The sequence below is a fragment of the Hordeum vulgare genome, chromosome 7H (genome assembly GCF_904849725.1).
Source record: "Hordeum vulgare subsp. vulgare chromosome 7H, MorexV3_pseudomolecules_assembly, whole genome shotgun sequence".
Lineage (NCBI taxonomy): Eukaryota > Viridiplantae > Streptophyta > Magnoliopsida > Poales > Poaceae > Hordeum > Hordeum vulgare.
Window position 1 is genome coordinate 72839786 of NC_058524.1, and position 18724 is coordinate 72858509.

The following is an 18724-nucleotide window of genomic DNA, read 5'->3' on the forward strand; positions in this document are numbered from 1 at the left end:
TGAAGGCACTGTCATAGTCAAGATCATGTCATCATGGGGAACATGATCATCCATTACATTATCACCATCTCCATCTCCATCACCTACCTCCATCTCCATCGACATCTCAGATGTGAACAATTCTTATATATTAGTTATTGTGATCACTTTCTAGTGTTAATTGATGTCTAGTAGTTGATGTTGTTGCTGATGAAAGATTTGTCAATCCAGATTATTTACCATATCATGTTCTACTGATCATGTTCATTATTATGTCTTGTGAGCAATTCCCTGCATTTCTTGAGGAAATTTGAGAAAGTCTACTATTTCTATTTGTATGAAATGGAATAAAGATTGATATTTTGGTGATATGTTGTGGTCTAATTCTTCAGTAGCGATGTGCGAATCTCGACAACATATCACTTCACCATTATTGGCCTAGAGGAGACCATTATGGGTCTGTTTTGAGGTCACTAGACTTTCATTTCCCTAGAGGAGATCATCATGGGTCTATTAGGTTGGCTTCTATCTCATTGCACACCTGATCTATATGGTGTGTGACCGCCTATAATTTACTTGATACGTATTTGTTTGGTGCCATGGTAGAGAAAATGTGTGTCTGGCCTGGTCATCTGAGTAGTGTGATAGCCTACCCTAGTTAGCAAAAAGAAAATAAACTTCTTAAACCAGGCAAGGTACTTAGACAAGCACATGCGTCCCATTCCTTGTGTGTGGAGATGCTACACCATCTTCTCAGGCTGAATCGAGGCACCCCCATTTCTCAAGACACGATGTCCATGGATCTAACTAGTCAACTTGACCCGGAATCCCAACAGCCAGGCCCTCCTCGGGTTTCACTTTGCTTCCCAAAGTTCGTCCCAAAGCCAAAAAAGCTCACATAAGTTTACATCTAACCAAATGATTCCATTTGAGATCCAGTTTGGATAGCAAAAGGTTTCCGTGCCTTTTCCTCAAGTCTTGGCTCCGCTTGCGCCTATGTAAAGAGGGGGGCAACTCTCAAACACATTCGTGCTTTGTTGGTTGCGTCCTCACTCTCTCTAAAAGTTATCTCTGCTGCCCGGTTGCCCCACCTTTCTCCTAGTCTTCGGTAGATGTTCGTTCATGATGGCAAAGCCCTACTGAATCGGTGACTCTGCATGCATTGGTATCGATAGAGGGATCATACCTTCGATCGTAGATCAACAAAATTCTCACGGTTGGGAGGTTTAAAACTAGCTATGGGGATCTGCAACATCTTCATCAACCTCTTCTCTCTGTCGCGTTGATTGGTAAATATTTGATCTACCTTGTGGGTAAGTTGTTGGGTTTTATTCATAGATGCGATCATTTTGTTTTTTTACTACATTTCCCACTAACGAGGCCTACTCTTGCGGTCATCTGAGACTTCTTTGGGAAATTTTTAGCTGTAAGATGCATCTAATATTTGCATGTTGTAGATGCAGTCACGATGGAAGCAATTGCCATGAAAGAGGGATTGATCTTTGCTAATCTTTGGGGTCTCGTAGAGTAATGGGTGAATATGATTAGATGGAAGATATTAATTTTTGCACGGGGCAAACTCGATGGTGCGATCCATGTGCAGCAATTAACGCAAAATGTGTTGATGCACTTTCGATGACCGAGGTGGCCGACCTCTTACATTGTTTTGGAGAAGCCAATGGTGTGGCTCATGAGCTAGCTAAGCATAGTTTTTTGAATAAAATTTCCTGTGCTTGGGACGATGATCCTCTAGTTTATTTTTTTGAAAAAAAACTTGAAGTTGATCAAAATCACTAAATTGAAGAGTACTCCTTTTAAAGATCATTTTCACCTTTTCAGTTTGTGACAAGTGATGCACTGCATGTCTGCTACTTGTCGTAACCTAGGAGTTTTTTTTCCTAGATTCGTTATTTTCAAAAGATTTTATCTCTTAAACCGTGCATCCAATTGTCAAACAGTTTTCATCGTTGGATTTCACGCATCAATAATTTAAAAACTAAATCCCGTGTTGATAGGTTTTAATGAACTTCCTTTTAACAAAAAACCGAACCAAAAAAGGCAAACGAAAAAATCATGCCTCTAACGAAAAAATAACATTTTTTCATTTCTAAAAGGCACGGCCATGCCTCTCGCAGAAGTAAAACCGTGTCTCTTGCGAAAGAAAAAAGAATGTTTTTTTATTTCTGGAAGGCACGACAACGCTTCTCGCGAAAGCAAATCCGTGCCTCCCACCTAAGCAAAATTATACCTCTCTGAAAAAACATAAAAATATTATTTTTTCATTTTCGAGAGACACGGCTATGCCCCTTACGAAAGCAAATTTATGCCTCTCGCATAAGAAAGAAACAAAAACCATATTTTTTTTCCGTTTCCGAGAGGCACAAGCAAATACGTGCCTCTCGCGAAAGAAAAATCATTTTAAAAAAGTAAAAGAAAGCACGTTTTTTGTGTATTTTTTTTGTCCAAAAGCTAAGAAAGACACGTGACAAACCAAAATACTGAAAAAAACCCTAAAAATCTATCTAAAAAGCCGAAAAGATGCGCGAAAAAAGAGAAAAACAAAATTCAAAAAGAATGCTTAAAATACGATACCTGACGACGGCTGAGAACGCGTCAAGTGACGACGCCCGAAAATGATCGTTGGAAGGCTTTCGAAGGAACGCTCGTCAACTAATTTCTCCGTTAGTTGGTTATTTGCTAAATAAACACGTGGACTATATCTATTTGGGCCCTGGGCTTGCCTAGCCCGGCAAACCAAGATAATAACCGACGCCTCCAGCCCGTGTCAAACGAAAGGAGAGGAGCCTCTGGACTCGTGAGTCCAGCACGTTCTTCCCCGGAACCCAAAACCGTCCTGGTCTCCCCCTCCCCAAGCCAGGCCTAGCTCAGCCACCGGCGGCGGACATGGGGACGCGGGAGGTGTACGAGGAGAAGCTCCGCAGCGGCGCCCACCTCCACCGCGACCCCACAATCAACCCCGGCCTCGGCTCCGCCCGCTGCCCCCGCTGCCTCTCCCTCCTCAACCCCACCACCAACTCCGTACGTACCCCTCGACCCCCTCCTCCTCCATCCGCCCGCGGGTTGCTCTGACTTGATGCTTATTCTTTTTCTCAGGGACAGGGAGACTGGGCCATCACCTCCGTCCTGCACGACGCCACCGCCGTGGTAACGCGATTTCGCCCCCTTGCTGCTTAATTTCCACGGACGGATGCATGCCCGAGATCCGTCATCGTGGGGATTTGATCGCTAACTTGTGTGCTTACCTTGCGGTCTCTGTCTGCCCTGTTGCTGCAGACTGGTTCCGGCGCCGGCGCGATGCTCAGTGCGGTGCACGGGTTTAATACAGGTTCGCTCTATTATTTCGGTCCACTATTTAGTTGTTAGTCAATGTGCTCTGGATGAGAAATTGAATGTTTTTGGTTTTTGGAACAGGGATCCCGTTTGTCCAGAAGCATGTCAAGGGGCCCAAGTGGCTGCACTTACTTGTTGGGGTAAGTCTTGATTTTGGTTCATGTGGTGCTGGTATGGAACTATGGAAGTATTCTTTTGATTCAGTTCAGTCGTGTTGATTGTTAGATGCAGTTTTCTCATGTTAGTCTATAGATCGATGCATCTTCTTACATCTCTATAAACCTGTAGTATTTTGTGGTTGTAATGCTAGAAGATATATGTAGTGAAGGAGGTCATCATTAGTTAATCATGAGAATGAGTGAATTCGGCGTATTGACGCCAGTTCCTCTTGAAATAAAGTATAATCACATCAAACTCTATACGAGTAAAGGCTGTTTGGTGCTTGCTACAGGAATGATAAGTTAATCGAGAAAAATTCTGCCATTCTATACGGATAGGAACACTAAAGGAAATTAATTAGCTAAACCTGTCTTTCAAGCATGATATCGTTTTTGAAAATAGCTGTGTGCAAGGTTTTTGGGTCGATGAGTCGACGAGCCGCTCAGGGGGGGCTACTCTAGACTAGTCGTGACTATTCTAGACTCATGATCGACGAGTCGACGTGAGTTAAGCAGCAGCAACCAGGGGAGGAGCAGACCAGCAGCAGCAGCAGCAGCAATCAGGAGAGGAGGGGAGGAGCAGACCGGCATCAGCAGCAACCAGGGGAGGAGGGGACGAGCAGCATCAGCAGCAATCAGGGGAGGAGGGGATGAGCAGCAGCAGCAAGCAGGGGAGGGGGCGAGCAGCACCAGCAGCAACCAGGGGAGGATGGGACGAGCAGCAAACCAGGGGTGGCAGCGGTTGCCAAGGAGAGGGTTGGGTTGGGGGGGACTGGTTTGATCTAGATTTCCAGCGGGGATGGGCAAGGAAATACAGTAAAAAAACATGACAGGTGGGGCTCAAAAAAATGAGTCGTTCGACCCAGAAACCACGACTAGTCGTGACTAGTCGCTCGAGTCGCTCGACTCATCCTAAGAGTCGAGTCAAGAGGTTGAGTCGACCTTGGTAGTGCGACTCATTGGCTAGTTGAGCAACTCAAAAACAAAGGCTGTGTGTAGCATCCAAGAACAATATCAGGGTATTTACTGAATTTAATAGGATCAAACGATATTTACTTCTTTTCAAACGAATGATATTAACAAAGGCAATGAAACGCCATCTCCCAAGGCACCTGTTCGAATGTGTGACTGGCTGAACATATTTTGTAATAAAAAAATGGTTGAATTTAGGGTCATGAACATGGGATTTCTGCATTTTCAGCATTAGAAAATTCAAACTTAACAGAAGTCCTGGTTTGCTGCCTTCTATTCTACTCCCTCCGTTCCAAAATATAAGACCTTTTAGGGATTTCACTAGGAGACTGCATACGGAGCAAAATGAGTGAATCTGTACTTTAAAATATGTCTATGTACATCCGTATGTAGTTTATAGTACAATCTCTAAAAGGTCTTATATTTAGGAACAGAGGGAGTATTAGACTACTGATGAGATTGTGATATATATCATACTCCCTCCGTCGCAAAATAAGCGTCTCAAGCTTAGTACAGTTTTGTACTAGAGCTAGTATAAAGTTAAGACAGTTATTTTGGGACGGAGGGAGTATATCTCCCCTCTCCCCTAATAATAATAAAGCGCGGAGCGCTTCTGCCGTCCGTCGTGGCAATTTTGCAGAAAACCCCCTCTGTTTATTGGTATTCAAACCGCAGTCCTTTGATAAGTCAATCAAATCGTTACAGGCAAGAGAAAAGAAAAAAAAACGCACGGTGACCTTGCCTTGCATCTCCACCTCCGGCGCATCTCCACCTGTCGTGCGCCACTGGCCCCCGCCGCAGTCCCCATCCCCGCCACGCGCCGCCGCAGCCGTCCCCTGCCGGACCCCGCTGCAGCCGGCCCATGCCGCGGGGGGAGAGGCTTTCCCGTCCGTCTGCCCCTCCTAGGGCCCGATGCACCCGAGGTCGCGAGCCGCCGCCCCCACCGTCGCCGTCATCGGGAGGACGATACCGCCGACGGTCCCCGCCGCCCCTGCCGCCGCCCTCCCCGCGGCCGCACCACCACCACCAGCGCCGGGCCCGCGACCCGCTGCCCCCGCCGAGGCGCAGCAGCCCCGAACGGCCGCCGCCCCCGCGCCGATTGGACGAGAAGCCCCTCCCGCCGCTAGCGGCCGCGCTCGTTGCCTGCGCCGAGCGGCGCTGGCGCACCGGTGTGCTCCTCGAGGCCGGCTGCCTGGCCGCCCACTACCTGGTCGCGCAGGGCGTCCTCCCCGAGCACGTTCTCCACGCCCGGGAAGACCCCAGCCCCAAACAGCACCACGTTCTCCACGCCAGGGACGACCCCAAGCACCTCAACCCCATCCCCAGCCCCCGCCCCGAGATCTCCTCCCCCGCCGGCTACGCGATTGGAACTGAACTTCAAGTGACAGGTGAAATGGAGGCTCCGCAAAGTAAGTATGAATCTGAACCTGCGATTTACAAGCATCTGCTCGCTGTTCTGGTAGTTCTTATCTAAATCATGCATGCCAGGCAATCTTTTAATCCTGAGCTGAATAATTACGTCCAAAGATAGGTTCCATCGAGGAATTGAGAACCTGATGTGCCACATTGTCTGCAATACCATTTAGCATCCTGGATATATGATAAACAGATGGCTGCAACTGAATGGAGATGGAGAAAAATTCTGCTAGCGAGCGCCTGACTGTCCAATGTACATCGTCAGAGTCGAGTCTTCTACTTGCAGCAGCTTTGGCTAGAGGCAAACACTCAGTGAGAAAAGTGGCTTGCTTGAGCTGAAATATGTGTGCTATCTTAGCTGCAAGAACTAGAGCAAGAGCTTCAGACTGAAGAGAGGAATTAATAATAGGAGCCGATGCCTAAATCTGAATCTGCTGTCCAAATTTTCCATCTGGAATATCTATAAACTCAGAGAGCCAATGAGCATGGACATGGTGATCAACAGCCCGAGAGCGAGCAAATGCTTTTAAACAATGAGGAAGCAATGCTAAAGCAAGATGCCGAGGAGCAGGTGGAGAATGAGCAGTTGCTACCTCATCCTGCTACAGACGTTAATCACCGGATTAAGGAGGAGCAAATGCTTCTAGATGATGTTACAGTTGTGCATGACTTGGATCATTGTGATCTGAATAGATCCGACGGTGTTTGTTGTTTTTGTTGATATAGGCCAAGGCAAATGACTACCGTTCTAGGATCTCTGGCAGCTAGGAGGACGCAAGATGCTGATGGCAGCAGCAGCCTCAACTATAATAGGAAAAAGAAGCGAAGAAAGAATAATTTTCCATCTAATGCTGACTTGAATGGGAAAGAAATATTTGATGATAATGTCACTAATGTTGAAAGGCAATCGGTTCCATCTGATGTATTTGGCAAAGTAGACATCCAAGAGGAAGCTAAAACTCTAGATATAGGTGATCGGGACAATATCAGTGCAGAAGTTACAGATACTGTTGGTCAGAATCAACCTTGTTATTATGTGAAGCTTTCTTTCCCTGATGCAGATTTTTCGATTTTGAGAAGTTGAGGGATGCTAATCTGTTTGCAATTGATCAGATCTGGGCCCTTTTTGATAACCTTGATGGCATGCCAAGATATTATGCTAAAATAAAAGGTTTTGATGCCTCCAACTTTAAAGTTCATCTCACTTGGCTGGAGCGCATTGCAATGAATGAAGCAGAGGAGAAATGGTCTGATGAAGAACTGCCCGTTGCTTGTGCAAGCTTTAGCTTAGGAACAACAGATATATCGCAAGACAGACTCATGTTTTTAAATATTGTTTCATGGAAGGCAAACGGAGGAAATATGAAGTACATCCCAGTAAGGGTGTGGTATGGGCTCTTTATAAGGGATAGAGCATGCAGTGGGGATCAGATGCAGATAATCATAGATCCTATGAATATGAAGTCGTGAAAGTCATGTCAATTTTTTCAGTTAGTGCTGGCGTTACTGTTGTCCCATTAGTCAGGATTGAAGGCTTTGTCAGTTTATTTGCGACAGTTAAGGAGAAATCTGACATTGTGGTGGCACCAAGTGAGCTACTTCCTTTTTCTCACCGTGTTCCGTTTTATAGGACAAATGGGAATGAAAAAGTGGCAACAGCAATGCCAAGGTGCTGTCATGCCACGTTGATGGATGTTTTGATGGACACAATCATTTTTTACTATACATTGCCATGGTCGTCTTTCTTATCATAGATTGGAAGCCAACCACGACCGACGATCCATGGTGTGTAGATGATACACCGGCAAGGCGTTCCAAGGGATGAGGAGGAAATCACGATTTTAAGGGACGAGGAGGAACTTGCAATTTCCGGTCTGCCCGATCTGCTGACGCATGTGGAGGACTAGGAGTCTTTGTGTTTCTCTGAAACAAAGCACGGGCGTCCCCCATTACAATGAACATATTCTTTTGCTCCTGGATATAAAAAATAATGCATAATGACACATGAAGCATGTTGTGTTCTTTTTTTTAGCCGGTGCAACGCACGGGTATTTGTACTAGTGTTAATTACTTGCCTTGGAGCTTTTTTATCATGTGTTGTCAGTGCAACTGGCAATGGATTTTCATTTATCTGCTTGATGTTTGGCACTAGTAGCAGTTTCTGTAACTGTTAAGTTCACATTGTTGTTACATGTTCATTTAATTGGGGATGATATTTTATTTGTGCAGGTTCCTCCTTTGATCTTATTCTCTGGTGCCAGTGCTTTATTTGGGGGTACGTTTTTCCATTGAAGTTAAATAATCATTTTCTTATATCTAAAAAGGTTCTTGAAATTAGCATTCACACCAAATATCCCCTTGTATAGAAATTTGCATATTATAGCGGAGACATGAAATATGTTCCTTTTCTTCTTGTTTTGTTTATGCATTGGTAATCATTGTGAATATCCATTCCCTGTACGCATTTGTTACGGGTTCACAGAGAAAGTGACCATAAGAAATAGTGTGATCCACCATCTTTTTTTGTTTAGTACTTCTCAGCCTAGCATTTACTTGCAAATCCTGTAGTGAGGTTGCAAATAGAGATTTTAGGTGCAATAGAAACGAATTAGTTGTAACTAAAAAAAAGAATTATTTTAGTGTTCTTGAAGTATCATGTGTACCATGCCAATTTCTGTTATCCTATCCATGTAAAAATTGACAGCTGGACGAAGTTACAGAAAACCTGTATCCTGTTCTTCCCAGTTCTACAAGTATTAAATTTCTTATGTTAACTAGACCTGATCTCCAACGGAAAGTGGGTCATATGCACGTTGGCAGATTAGAGCCTATGATAAATCTTGGCTTGTTCCAAATCTCTGAAGCTCCTCTAAAATTTATTTCTATTCTATTCTATTAGAGCCTATGGTAAATCTTGGCTTATTCCTAAGCTTTGAAGCTCCTCTTAAGTCCTTTTTGTATACTTAGCTACATGTTGCCAGGCATGTTGCCAACATTAGCTAGGTACGTTAGCAAAGAATGGTTGTTTCCTTTCTTATCCTGTGCATGTTATATGGAAAACTAAAAATACTCCTGAAGACTTACCAGCCATACACCGGAGCGTGTAGTCAGAGGAATTGCATTTTTGAGACATAATGCCTGATCATCTGCTACTTGGTTTCTTGCAGCATATGCGCTCCCAACGTTTGCTCAGCTCACTGTGACATCCTATTATGCTGCATCAAGTGCCTCTCACTATGCAGTTTCACAGATCACACGCCACATCGAGAAGACCCATTTATCTGGCGCTGCTGAGGAGAAGTCTTGATTAGCTGCTAGCAGTGGGTTTGCTGGTGCACATGCCATGTACATGGTATATATATGGACTCCCTGCTTCTCCATGTTGCAGCAGTCTTATATTTTTTGCTGAGTTTCAGGCTCGAACCTGTTCTACCATAAGTATAATTAATTATTATAGCTTTGCTAATTGCTACCAGTGTCACGTTTAAGAGCAAATTGTGTTGGACTCCTTGGCTCCTTTTGCTGTCTGGATAAAATGCTATCTGAAATTATTGTTCACGAATTCAAATTCAAAAGGTAATTTTTGTATTACAATGCATGTACCATTGGTGGAACCGGGCATGAATTCTGCCAATTTCAGTATAAAACTGTTATATTTTAAAAGAATTATAAGTACAGGAAAGGCAACACTGGCATTGCTTTGCTTTTAGGGAACCGTGCACTCAAATTGGGATATGATAAGTTTTTCTTCCTGGCCTTTGCTGAAAGATGGGTCATCTTCATCATTGGGTCGCGTCACTATATTCCAATCAAGTGTCTTTTAACCACCGTGTGTATGCTAAGAGAAGATGCCTGCTTGTTTTAACTTTTGATTGACAGATAAGAAAACATCTTTGTGAAAAATTTAGTCAAGTCCATAGCCCACTATACCAAATGAACTTGGATTAACCAAAGGAACGACCATAAGCAAATGGCTCAGTTTAACAGCGTCTCCACCATTTCTAAAAAAAAAAAACAGCGTCTCCACCATTTACGAAGCAAGTAAGAGCGTTTAATCATTAAATGAGTGATCTAAACACTCTTATATTGATAACGGAGTAGTTTCCACGTTAATTTAGTGCCAGCGAAAATGATACAGAAGAACTAATCAGTAATCACTAACTATCGTGCCCTTATTGATACGTATATAATCCGTGCAGACCATTCGTTAATCAATCATCACCAAGATCGACCTCGAGCTCCAGGAAGATCGGATCGAGCAGCCCCGGCGGCGCCTTGACGACGGACCACCGCGCCTTCTCCCTCGCCTGCCGCCGCTGGTCCCTCCACCGCAGCCGCCACAGCAGGAGCTCCCTCCACCGCTTCCCGCCCCGCAGCCCGGCGCCGTCGCCGCATCCCGGCGGCAGCCCCGGGCGCCGCCTCACCGACCGCAGCGGCCCGCGCGGCGCCCTGCGTCCGGCGGCCTTCTTCCTCCTGGCCGCCGGCTGCTGCGGCTCCGGCGCCTCCGGCTCCTCCTCGTCCACCCCGCCGAAGTCCTGGTAGTCCTCGTCGGAGTGGTGGTGATACGCGTACACGCCGCCGTCGAGGTCGCCGTCGTCGTCGGAGTAGAAGAGGCGGAGGGGCGGGTCGTCGCTGGACATGGTCGGTTGATCGCGCCGGTTAGGGCTCGGATTGGCGGCGCGGCGGGGGTTGCCCGCGGTCTTTTTATGGAGCCACGTACGACGTCGGTGGCGTGTGCGTTCGCGCCCCTTCGCGCGTCGTGTCTGACCGTCTCTTCGTTTCCGTCACGTGTGCGCGACGGCACGGAACGCCGACCGACCACGCCTCCGCGCGTTATTGGATCCGATTCGATCGATTCGGCCGGTCGGTCGGTCGGTCGGTTGGGTTTGGTCTCTGGCCGCTCTGGGCCGCACCCCTACAAATCTCTTCTTTCAACCCATATTTAAGGAGAATCTGAGCTACTACTACAATTCCCTCATACGGAGTAGTTTATCACTTACTGGCAAAAAAGCCCGTACGTTGCAACGGAAGCAAACCGTACAAACATGTCATAACCTAATAATCATGATTTAAGACATTTATTTAAACTTACTGCATAAATAGAATTTAAAAATTGTTAAATAAGTAAAATAACATCATATTTAGATTGTACGCATCACTATAGATTCAAATTACATTATAAATAAAAATTTAAAAATTAAATAGGTAAGAAACATTATATTTCGATTCAACACATTTTTTGAATGAAAGTTCATATGTAATAATTTAAAATTAAAGTTACAGTTTAAAAGATATATATTTTTAAAGTATTTGTTAATTATAATTGAACCGCGGATTAATTAACAACATGGACCGGCCTCGTTATAAAAAAAATGGATTGTACGTTATTGATTAAAATTACAGCATAAATATAATTTTAAATTGTTAAATAGATAAAATAACATTATATCTAAATTGTGCGCATCACTATTGATTAAAATTATATTATAAACACAATTTTAAAAAAGTAAATAGATAAACTAACATTATATTCAGATTCTACATATTTTTCTAATAAAATTTCATATATAATAATGTAAAATTGAAGTTATGGTTTAAAAGATATGATTTTTTAAAGTATTTTGCACTTATAATTAAACTACAGATTAATTAATTAAAAACTGTAGGGGTGTTTTCGAAAACATACGAAAAACGATTGTTTTTTTTACTCAAGTATGTACTGCGGGTTTATTTTGTGAAAACTGAAGGAGCTTTTTACAAAAATTCCAAAAAACGTTTCGTTCTCTCAGCTAATTATGTACTGCGGGTTGATTTCGGGAACTCCCAGGGGGTTATCTGTAAACAATACAAAAACGATTGGTTATTCACTTAAATCGGGACTGCGGGTTGATTTCGGAAAACTTCAGGGGTTTCTTATATCAAAACAAAGGTTTTTGGTTGGCTATTGTACGTAGACAGCTTGAACACTCGTTTGAATCTTCATCGCAAGCACATTGTGACGGATCGGAGCTGCGCAAGATGCCCGCACCCCTCTTCTAAAGAAAGACACTGCCACTCAAAGGTCATACGCACTACTAAGAAAAAGCTTATAGGTAAGATTTAGCAGTAGCGTATTATAAAAAAATCGCTACTATTAGTTAGCAATAGCACGGGGCAATAACCTTCATTGCTAATCCAAACTTATCAGTAACGCTGGTCAATAAAAAACGCTATTGCTAAATGGCCCCTCTTACTCATCGGGGCTAGACATAGTAACAATGTTGGTCCCGGGTTAGCGCTACTGCTAAGGAAGTTAGCAGTAGCGTGGAAGCCTACGAGCACTGCTACTACGGTCAGCCTAGACCCAGCTCATCGGTCCAACTTGGCAGCAACGTTGGTTACATCCCCGCGCTACCGCTAGGTGGGCTAGCAGCAGCACTAGCCGGTGACCTGTGCTATTGTTAATCCCACCTTATCTTCTCCGGCCCGCATGCACGGCCTTACTCTCCCTCTTCATCTGTCATCGCGTGCTGCCGTCATCGCCCGCATTGCCTTGTTGTTGTCGATGTCGCCCCCTCCCGGTATGTCTTCCACCCACCCTCTTCCCTCCCTCCCCCTCCCATCCTCTCCCTCCATCCCTCCCTTCTCCTTCCCTTCCATCCCTCCATCCCTCCCTCCCTCCTGCATTGCATAAATGGATGGACTAGAACTAGGTTAGGGTTAGAACTCGGGTATTTTTGATACATTGCATAAATAGACAGATGGATGGATATATGGATGGATGGATAGATGTTAGGGTTAGAACTAGGGTGTTTTAGTAATTTAGTTTTTGTAGTTTATATATTGAATTTCCGAAGTTTCGTTATTAATTGATTATTAATTGCATAAAAAATATATGAACGTTTAACGAGAATTATTGGGAGAACTAAAATCCAATACGTTGAATTGAAAAATGTGAGGCATGTATTTTTTGAAATAAAAGTGTGAAGATAGGATTTTTTAAAATGAAAATGTAAGGAACTTGATTTTGTTTGAACATGTGAAGAAATGAAAATGAAAATGTGAAAAAATGAAGCTAGTATTTTTGAAATTAAAATGTGAAGAAATGAAACCTCCGAGTGGCGTATGTTTTGTGAGAGTGTTAATTCATTTTCGTTCCGGCAAATTTCACGCGCTCGATATATCCTGTTTTTAGAAAAGGCTATGCCAAAATTTTGTCAGAATAATAATTAGATGACATTTCGGCAAAACATAGACCATTTTTATGTCGTTCTTCATAAACGTAGTGTTAATTGACTAATGCTTATAGGATTGACTTTCAGTTTGTTGAAGCTTCTTGTGCGACTTTCACTATGTTCTTGATGGAGGAGTCCCGACTATTATCGTGGGGTTCGCTTCTTCTTCTTCTCTTCTCGCGATATATACCTTGGTATAATGCGTGAGAGGGGGAGAGGAAGCGACCAACACCAATGGTCGAAATATCATAGGAAGAATCCCGACTGTTGTCGTAGGGATCGTTTCCATCTTCTTCTCACGATATATACCTTGGTATAATGCGCGAGAGAAGAAGAGGAAGATACCAACACCAACGGTCAAAATATCAGAGGAAGAATCCCAACTGTTGTTGTGGGAGTCTCTTTCTCCTTCATTCAACATGTAATTTCCATTTTTTTACAATTCAACTAGTGCATCCCGTGCCATGCAAGACGATATGTCTTGGAGAAGCTCGGTTTCCAAGAAATGGAGAATATGGAGAGAAGGAGAGATCACATGAGGACTAAACATGGTTTCATATTTTGGGTTAAACTATACAGTGCAGTTAATCACTCTCATTTTGGTTGCTCAAATTGGGAAACTCTAGGCAAGGCATATTGATTCCAGGAGGATATGGGAATAACCTTCGATATTCGTCCTAAAGATGATATTGAAGGTAATATCAACATTTGGATGGATATTTGATATGTTTCCAGTTTTACCTCTATGTGAGTTTGTCAACAATATCTGTTAAGTAATTTGCATTGTTTATTTAAAAATAGTTGGTATCCATTCCTACTGAACTTTTTTTTAATTGACAATTTATTTCTCTTCTTAAAAAAACTCAAAAGATAGTAGACAAGACCTACTAAAGTCCTGACTCCGATCTAACTTGCTTGGAGAAGAATCATGTGATCTCATTTATTCATGATGTTGATAATTTGAAGATCAATTACGAAGATATTGGCGGAAGTTATTTTGAATATGTGCCACTAGTGCACGAGTTGAACCCTAGCGACTTCCATGTAGATAGCATGGTAAGATTATTTTTACCATTGTATCATTAACTAGTCCATCTTTTGCATACATAAATTTTTGTTAAGAAAAACTATATTGCTAACTATGTTATTACTATGTTCTTCAACAAAAGTTCCCGCCATAAGTTGTGCCTGAACTGATGTTTATAGAAGGTCATTATTTGAATGTTATCAGCTTATGGCTACGGTGGCCTACATGTTTCCGCAATGCATACTCGCTTTCTAGAAGGGGTGGAAGCCTGTAACTCAAAGGATTTGGCAAAGTAATGAAACACCTCAGACAACCACTTGCCGGAGATGCGAAGGATTTACGCAAGCCATATGTCCTAGATATGTGGATCTCTATTCTTCACAATAGAGAGAGAGGAGCTTACCTGTTTTGTGCTATTTTACCTAGTAGAAAGTAGTAGGTTCTACCTAAAAGAGAATAATGTGTGCTAGCTAAGAGAGAGGACCTTCTTTTGGTTTATGATATTATGTAGTAATGATTAACTTGCCATGAGTTGTTAGATGATCAAGATGATGATACGTTGTTATGTGACTAAGGATGATGAGTTACTAGATGACATAGATTAGATTAAAGTAGATGGGTGCAAGTGATTAAGTTGGGTTAGTAGGAAAATATAATGTTACGACGACACACAAGTGTCGAATAAAGGGAATCCTTTCATTCGACACTTGTGTGCCGTCGTAACATCATATTTGTTGGAATTATGCCCTAGAGGCAATAATAAATGTATAGTTATTATTATAATTCCTGTATCAAGATAATAGTTTATTATCCATGCTATAATTGTATTGAATGAAGACTCATTTACATGTGTGGATACATAGACAAAACACCGTCCCTAGCATGCCTCTAGTTGGCTAGCCAGTTGATCGATGATAGTCAGTGTCTTCTGATTATGAACAAAGTGTTGTTGCTTGATAACTGGATCACGTCATTAGGAGAATCACGTGATGGACTAGACCCAAACTAATAGACGTAGCATGTTGATCGTGTCATTTTGTTGCTACTGTTTTCTGCGTGTCAAGTATTTATTCCTATGACCATGAGATCATATAACTCACTGACACCGGAGGAATACTTTGTGTGTATCAAACGTCGCAACGTAACTGGGTGACTATAAAGATGCTCTACAGGTATCTCCGAAGGTGTTAGTTGAGTTAGTATGGATCAAGACTGGGATTTGTCACTCCGTGTGACGGAGAGGTATCTCGGGGCCCACTCGGTAATACAACATCACACACAAGCCTTGCAAGCAATGTAACTTAGTGTAAGTTGCGGGATCTTGTATTACGGAACGAGTAAAGAGACTTGCCGGTAAACGAGATTGAAATAGGTATGCGGATACCGACGATCGAATCTCGGGCAAGTAACATACCGAAGGACAAAGGGAATGACATACGGGATTATACGAATCCTTGGCACTGAGGTTCAAACGATAAGATCTTCGTAGAATATGTAGGATCCAATATGGGCATCCAGGTCCCGCTGTTGGATATTGACCGAGGAGTCTCTCGGGTCATGTCTACATAGTTCTCGAACCCGCAGGGTCTGCACACTTAAGGTTCGACGTTGTTTTATGCGTATTTGAGTTATATGGTTGGTTACCGAATGTTGTTCGGAGTCCCGGATGAGATCACGGACGTCACGAGGGTTTCCGGAATGGTCCGGAAACGAAGATTGATATATAGGATGACCTCATTTGATTACCGGAAGGTTTTCGAAGTTACCGGGAATGTACCGGGAATGACGAATGGGTTCCGGGAGTTCACCGGAGGGGGGCAACCCACTCCGGGGAAGCCCATAGGCTTTTGGGGGACACACCAGCCCTTAGTGGGCTGGTGGGACAGCCCCAAGGAGGCCTATGCGCCAAGATAAGAAAATCAAAGGAAAAGAAAAAAAAAAGAGGGAAGAAGTGGGAAGGGAGGGGGACTCCTCCCACCAAACCAAGTCCAACTCGGTTTGGGGGGGGAGTCCTCCCCCCCTTGGCTCGGCCGACCCCTTGGGGATCCCTTGGACCCCAAGGCAAGGTCCCCCTCCCTCCTCCTATATATATGGGGCTTTTAGGGCAGATTTGAGACGATTTTCTCACGGCTGCCCGACCACATACCTCCATAGTTTTTCCTCTAGATCGTGTTTCTGCGGAGCTCGGGCGGAGCCATGCTGAGACAAGATCATCACCAACCTCCGGAGCGCCATCATGCTGCCGGAGAACTCTTCTACCTCTCCGTCTCTCTTGCTGGATCAAAAAGGCCGAGATCATCGTCGAGCTGTACGTGTGCTGAACGCGGAGGTGCCGTCCGTTCGGTACTAGATCGTGGGACTGATCGCGGGATTGTTCGCGGGGCGGATCGAGGGACGTGAGGACGTTCCACTACATCAACCGCGTTCTCTAACGCTTCTGCTGTACGATCTACAAGGGTACGTAGATCACTCATCCCCTCTCGTAGATGGACATCACCATGATAGGTCTTCGTGCGCGTAGGAAAATTTTTGTTTCCCATGCGACGTTCCCCAACAGTGGCATCATGAGCTAGGTTCATGCGTAGATGTCTTCTCGAGTAGAACACAAAAGGTTTTGTGGGCGGTGATGTGCGTTTTTCTGCCCTCCTTAGTCTTTTCTTGATTCCGCGGTATTGTTGGATTGAAGCGGCTTGGACCGACATTACTCGTACGCTTACGAGAGACTGGTTTCATCGTTACGAGTAACCCCCTTTGCTCAAAGATGACTGGCAAGTGACGGTTTCTCCAACTTTAGTTGAATCGGATTTGACCGAGGAGGTCCTTGGATGAGGTTAAATAGCAACTCATATATCTCCGTTGTGGTGTTTGCGTAAGTAAGATGCGGTCCTACTAGATACCCTTGGTCACCACGTAAAACTTGCAACAACAAAATTAGAGGACGTCTAACTTGTTTTTGCAGGGTATGATTGTGATGTGATATGGCCAATGATGTGATGTGATATATTGGATGTATGAGATGATCATGTTGTAATAGAAATATCGACTTGCACGTCGATGGTACGGCAACCGGCAGGAGCCATAGGGTTGTCTTTATACTAACATATTTGTGCTTGCAGATGCGTTTACTATTTTGCTAGGATGTAGCTTTAGTAGTAATAGCATAAGTAGCACGACAACCCCGATGGCAACACGTTGATGGATGATCATGGTGTGGCGCCGGTGACAAGAAGATCGTGCCGGTGCTTTGGTGATGGAGATCAAGAAGCACGTGATGATGGCCATATCATGTCACTTATGAATTGCATGTGATGTTAATCCTTTTATGCACCTTATTTTGCTTAGAACGACGGTATCATTATGAGGTGATCTCTCACTAAAATTTCAAGACGAAATTGTGTTCTCCCCGACTGTGCACCGTTGCTACAGTTCGTCGTTTCGAGACACCACGTGATGATTGGGTGTGATAGACTCAACGTTCACATACAGCGGGTGCAAAACAGTTGCGCACGCGGAACACTCGGGTTAAGCTTGACGAGCCTAGCATGTGCAGACATGGCCTCGGAACACATGAGACCGAAAGGTCGATCATGAATCATATAGTTGATATGATTAGCATAGGGATGCTTACCACTGAAACTACTCTCGACTGACGTGATGATCGGACTTGGGATAGTGTAAGTGGATCATGAACCACTCAAATGACTAGAGAGATGTACTTTTTGAGTGGGAGTTTAGCATATAATTTGATTAAGTTGAACTCTAATTATCTTGAACATAGTCTAAAGTCCACTTTCAATATATTTGTGTTGTAGATCATGGCTCACGCAAGTGTCATCCTGAATTTTAATACGTTCCTAGAGAAAGCTAAGTTGAAAGATGATGGAAGCAACTTTGTAGACTGGGCTCGTAATCTTAAGCTAATCTTACAAGCTGGAAAGAAGGATTATGTCCTTAATGCTGCGCTAGGAGATGAACCACCCGCTACGGCTGATCAGGATGTTAAGAACGCTTGGTTAGCACGTAAGGAGGACTACTCAATAGTTCAATGTGCAGTCTTGTATGGCTTAGAGCCGGGACTTCAACGTCGCTTTGAGCGTCATGGAGCATTTGAGATGTTCCAGGAGTTGAAGTTTATCTTTCAGAAGAACGCCCGGATCGAGAGGTATGAGACCTCCGATAAATTCTATGCTTGCAAGATGGAGGAAAACTCGTCTGTCAGTGAACATGTGCTCAAAATGTCTGGGTACTCAAACCGTCTAGCTGAACTGGGGATTGAACTCCCGCAAGAAGCTATCACTGACAGAATCCTCCAATCATTGCCGCCAAGCTATAAAGGCTTTGTGTTGAACTACAACATGCAAGGGATGAACAAGTCTCCCGGCGAGTTGTTTGCGATGCTGAAAGTCGCAGAGTCTGAACTCCGTAAAGAGCATCAAGTGTTGATGGTGAGCAAGACCACTAGTTTCAAGAGAAACGACAAAGGCAAGAAGGGAAATTCGAAGAAGAGCGGCAAACCTGTTGCCAATCCGCCGAAGAAACCCAAGGCTGGACCTAAGCCTGAAACAGAGTGCTTCTATTGCAAGGGTATGGGTCACTGGAAGCGCAAT

At 43.9% G+C, this 18724-nt stretch overlaps 1 protein-coding gene across 1 annotated transcript; it reads left to right on the forward strand.

Moving 5' to 3' along the window:
• The first annotated feature begins 2771 nt into the window (after positions 1–2771).
• Positions 2772–9342, forward strand: LOC123410332. Its single transcript, XM_045103260.1, has 6 exons — positions 2772–3018; positions 3094–3144; positions 3274–3325; positions 3412–3470; positions 8106–8151; positions 9044–9342. Exons 1-6 carry the CDS (start codon positions 2884–2886, stop codon positions 9181–9183), a joined length of 483 nt encoding a protein of 160 aa, XP_044959195.1. The 5' UTR covers positions 2772–2883; the 3' UTR covers positions 9184–9342.
• The last annotated feature ends 9382 nt before the right edge of the window (positions 9343–18724 follow it).

What these genes read in the sequence shown, in the direction of transcription:
- LOC123410332 (XM_045103260.1), top strand. Translation starts at nt 2,884, where the DNA reads ATGGGGACGCGGGAGGTGTACGAGGAGAAGCTCCGCAGCGGCGCCCAC. An exon ending in GGTGCACGGGTTTAATACAG is followed by an intron (nt 3,326 to 3,411) that starts GTTCGCTCTATT and finishes TTTTTGGAACAG; the next exon opens with GGATCCCGTTTGTCCAGAAG. An exon ending in GGCTGCACTTACTTGTTGGG is followed by an intron (nt 3,471 to 8,105) that starts GTAAGTCTTGAT and finishes TTATTTGTGCAG; the next exon opens with GTTCCTCCTTTGATCTTATT.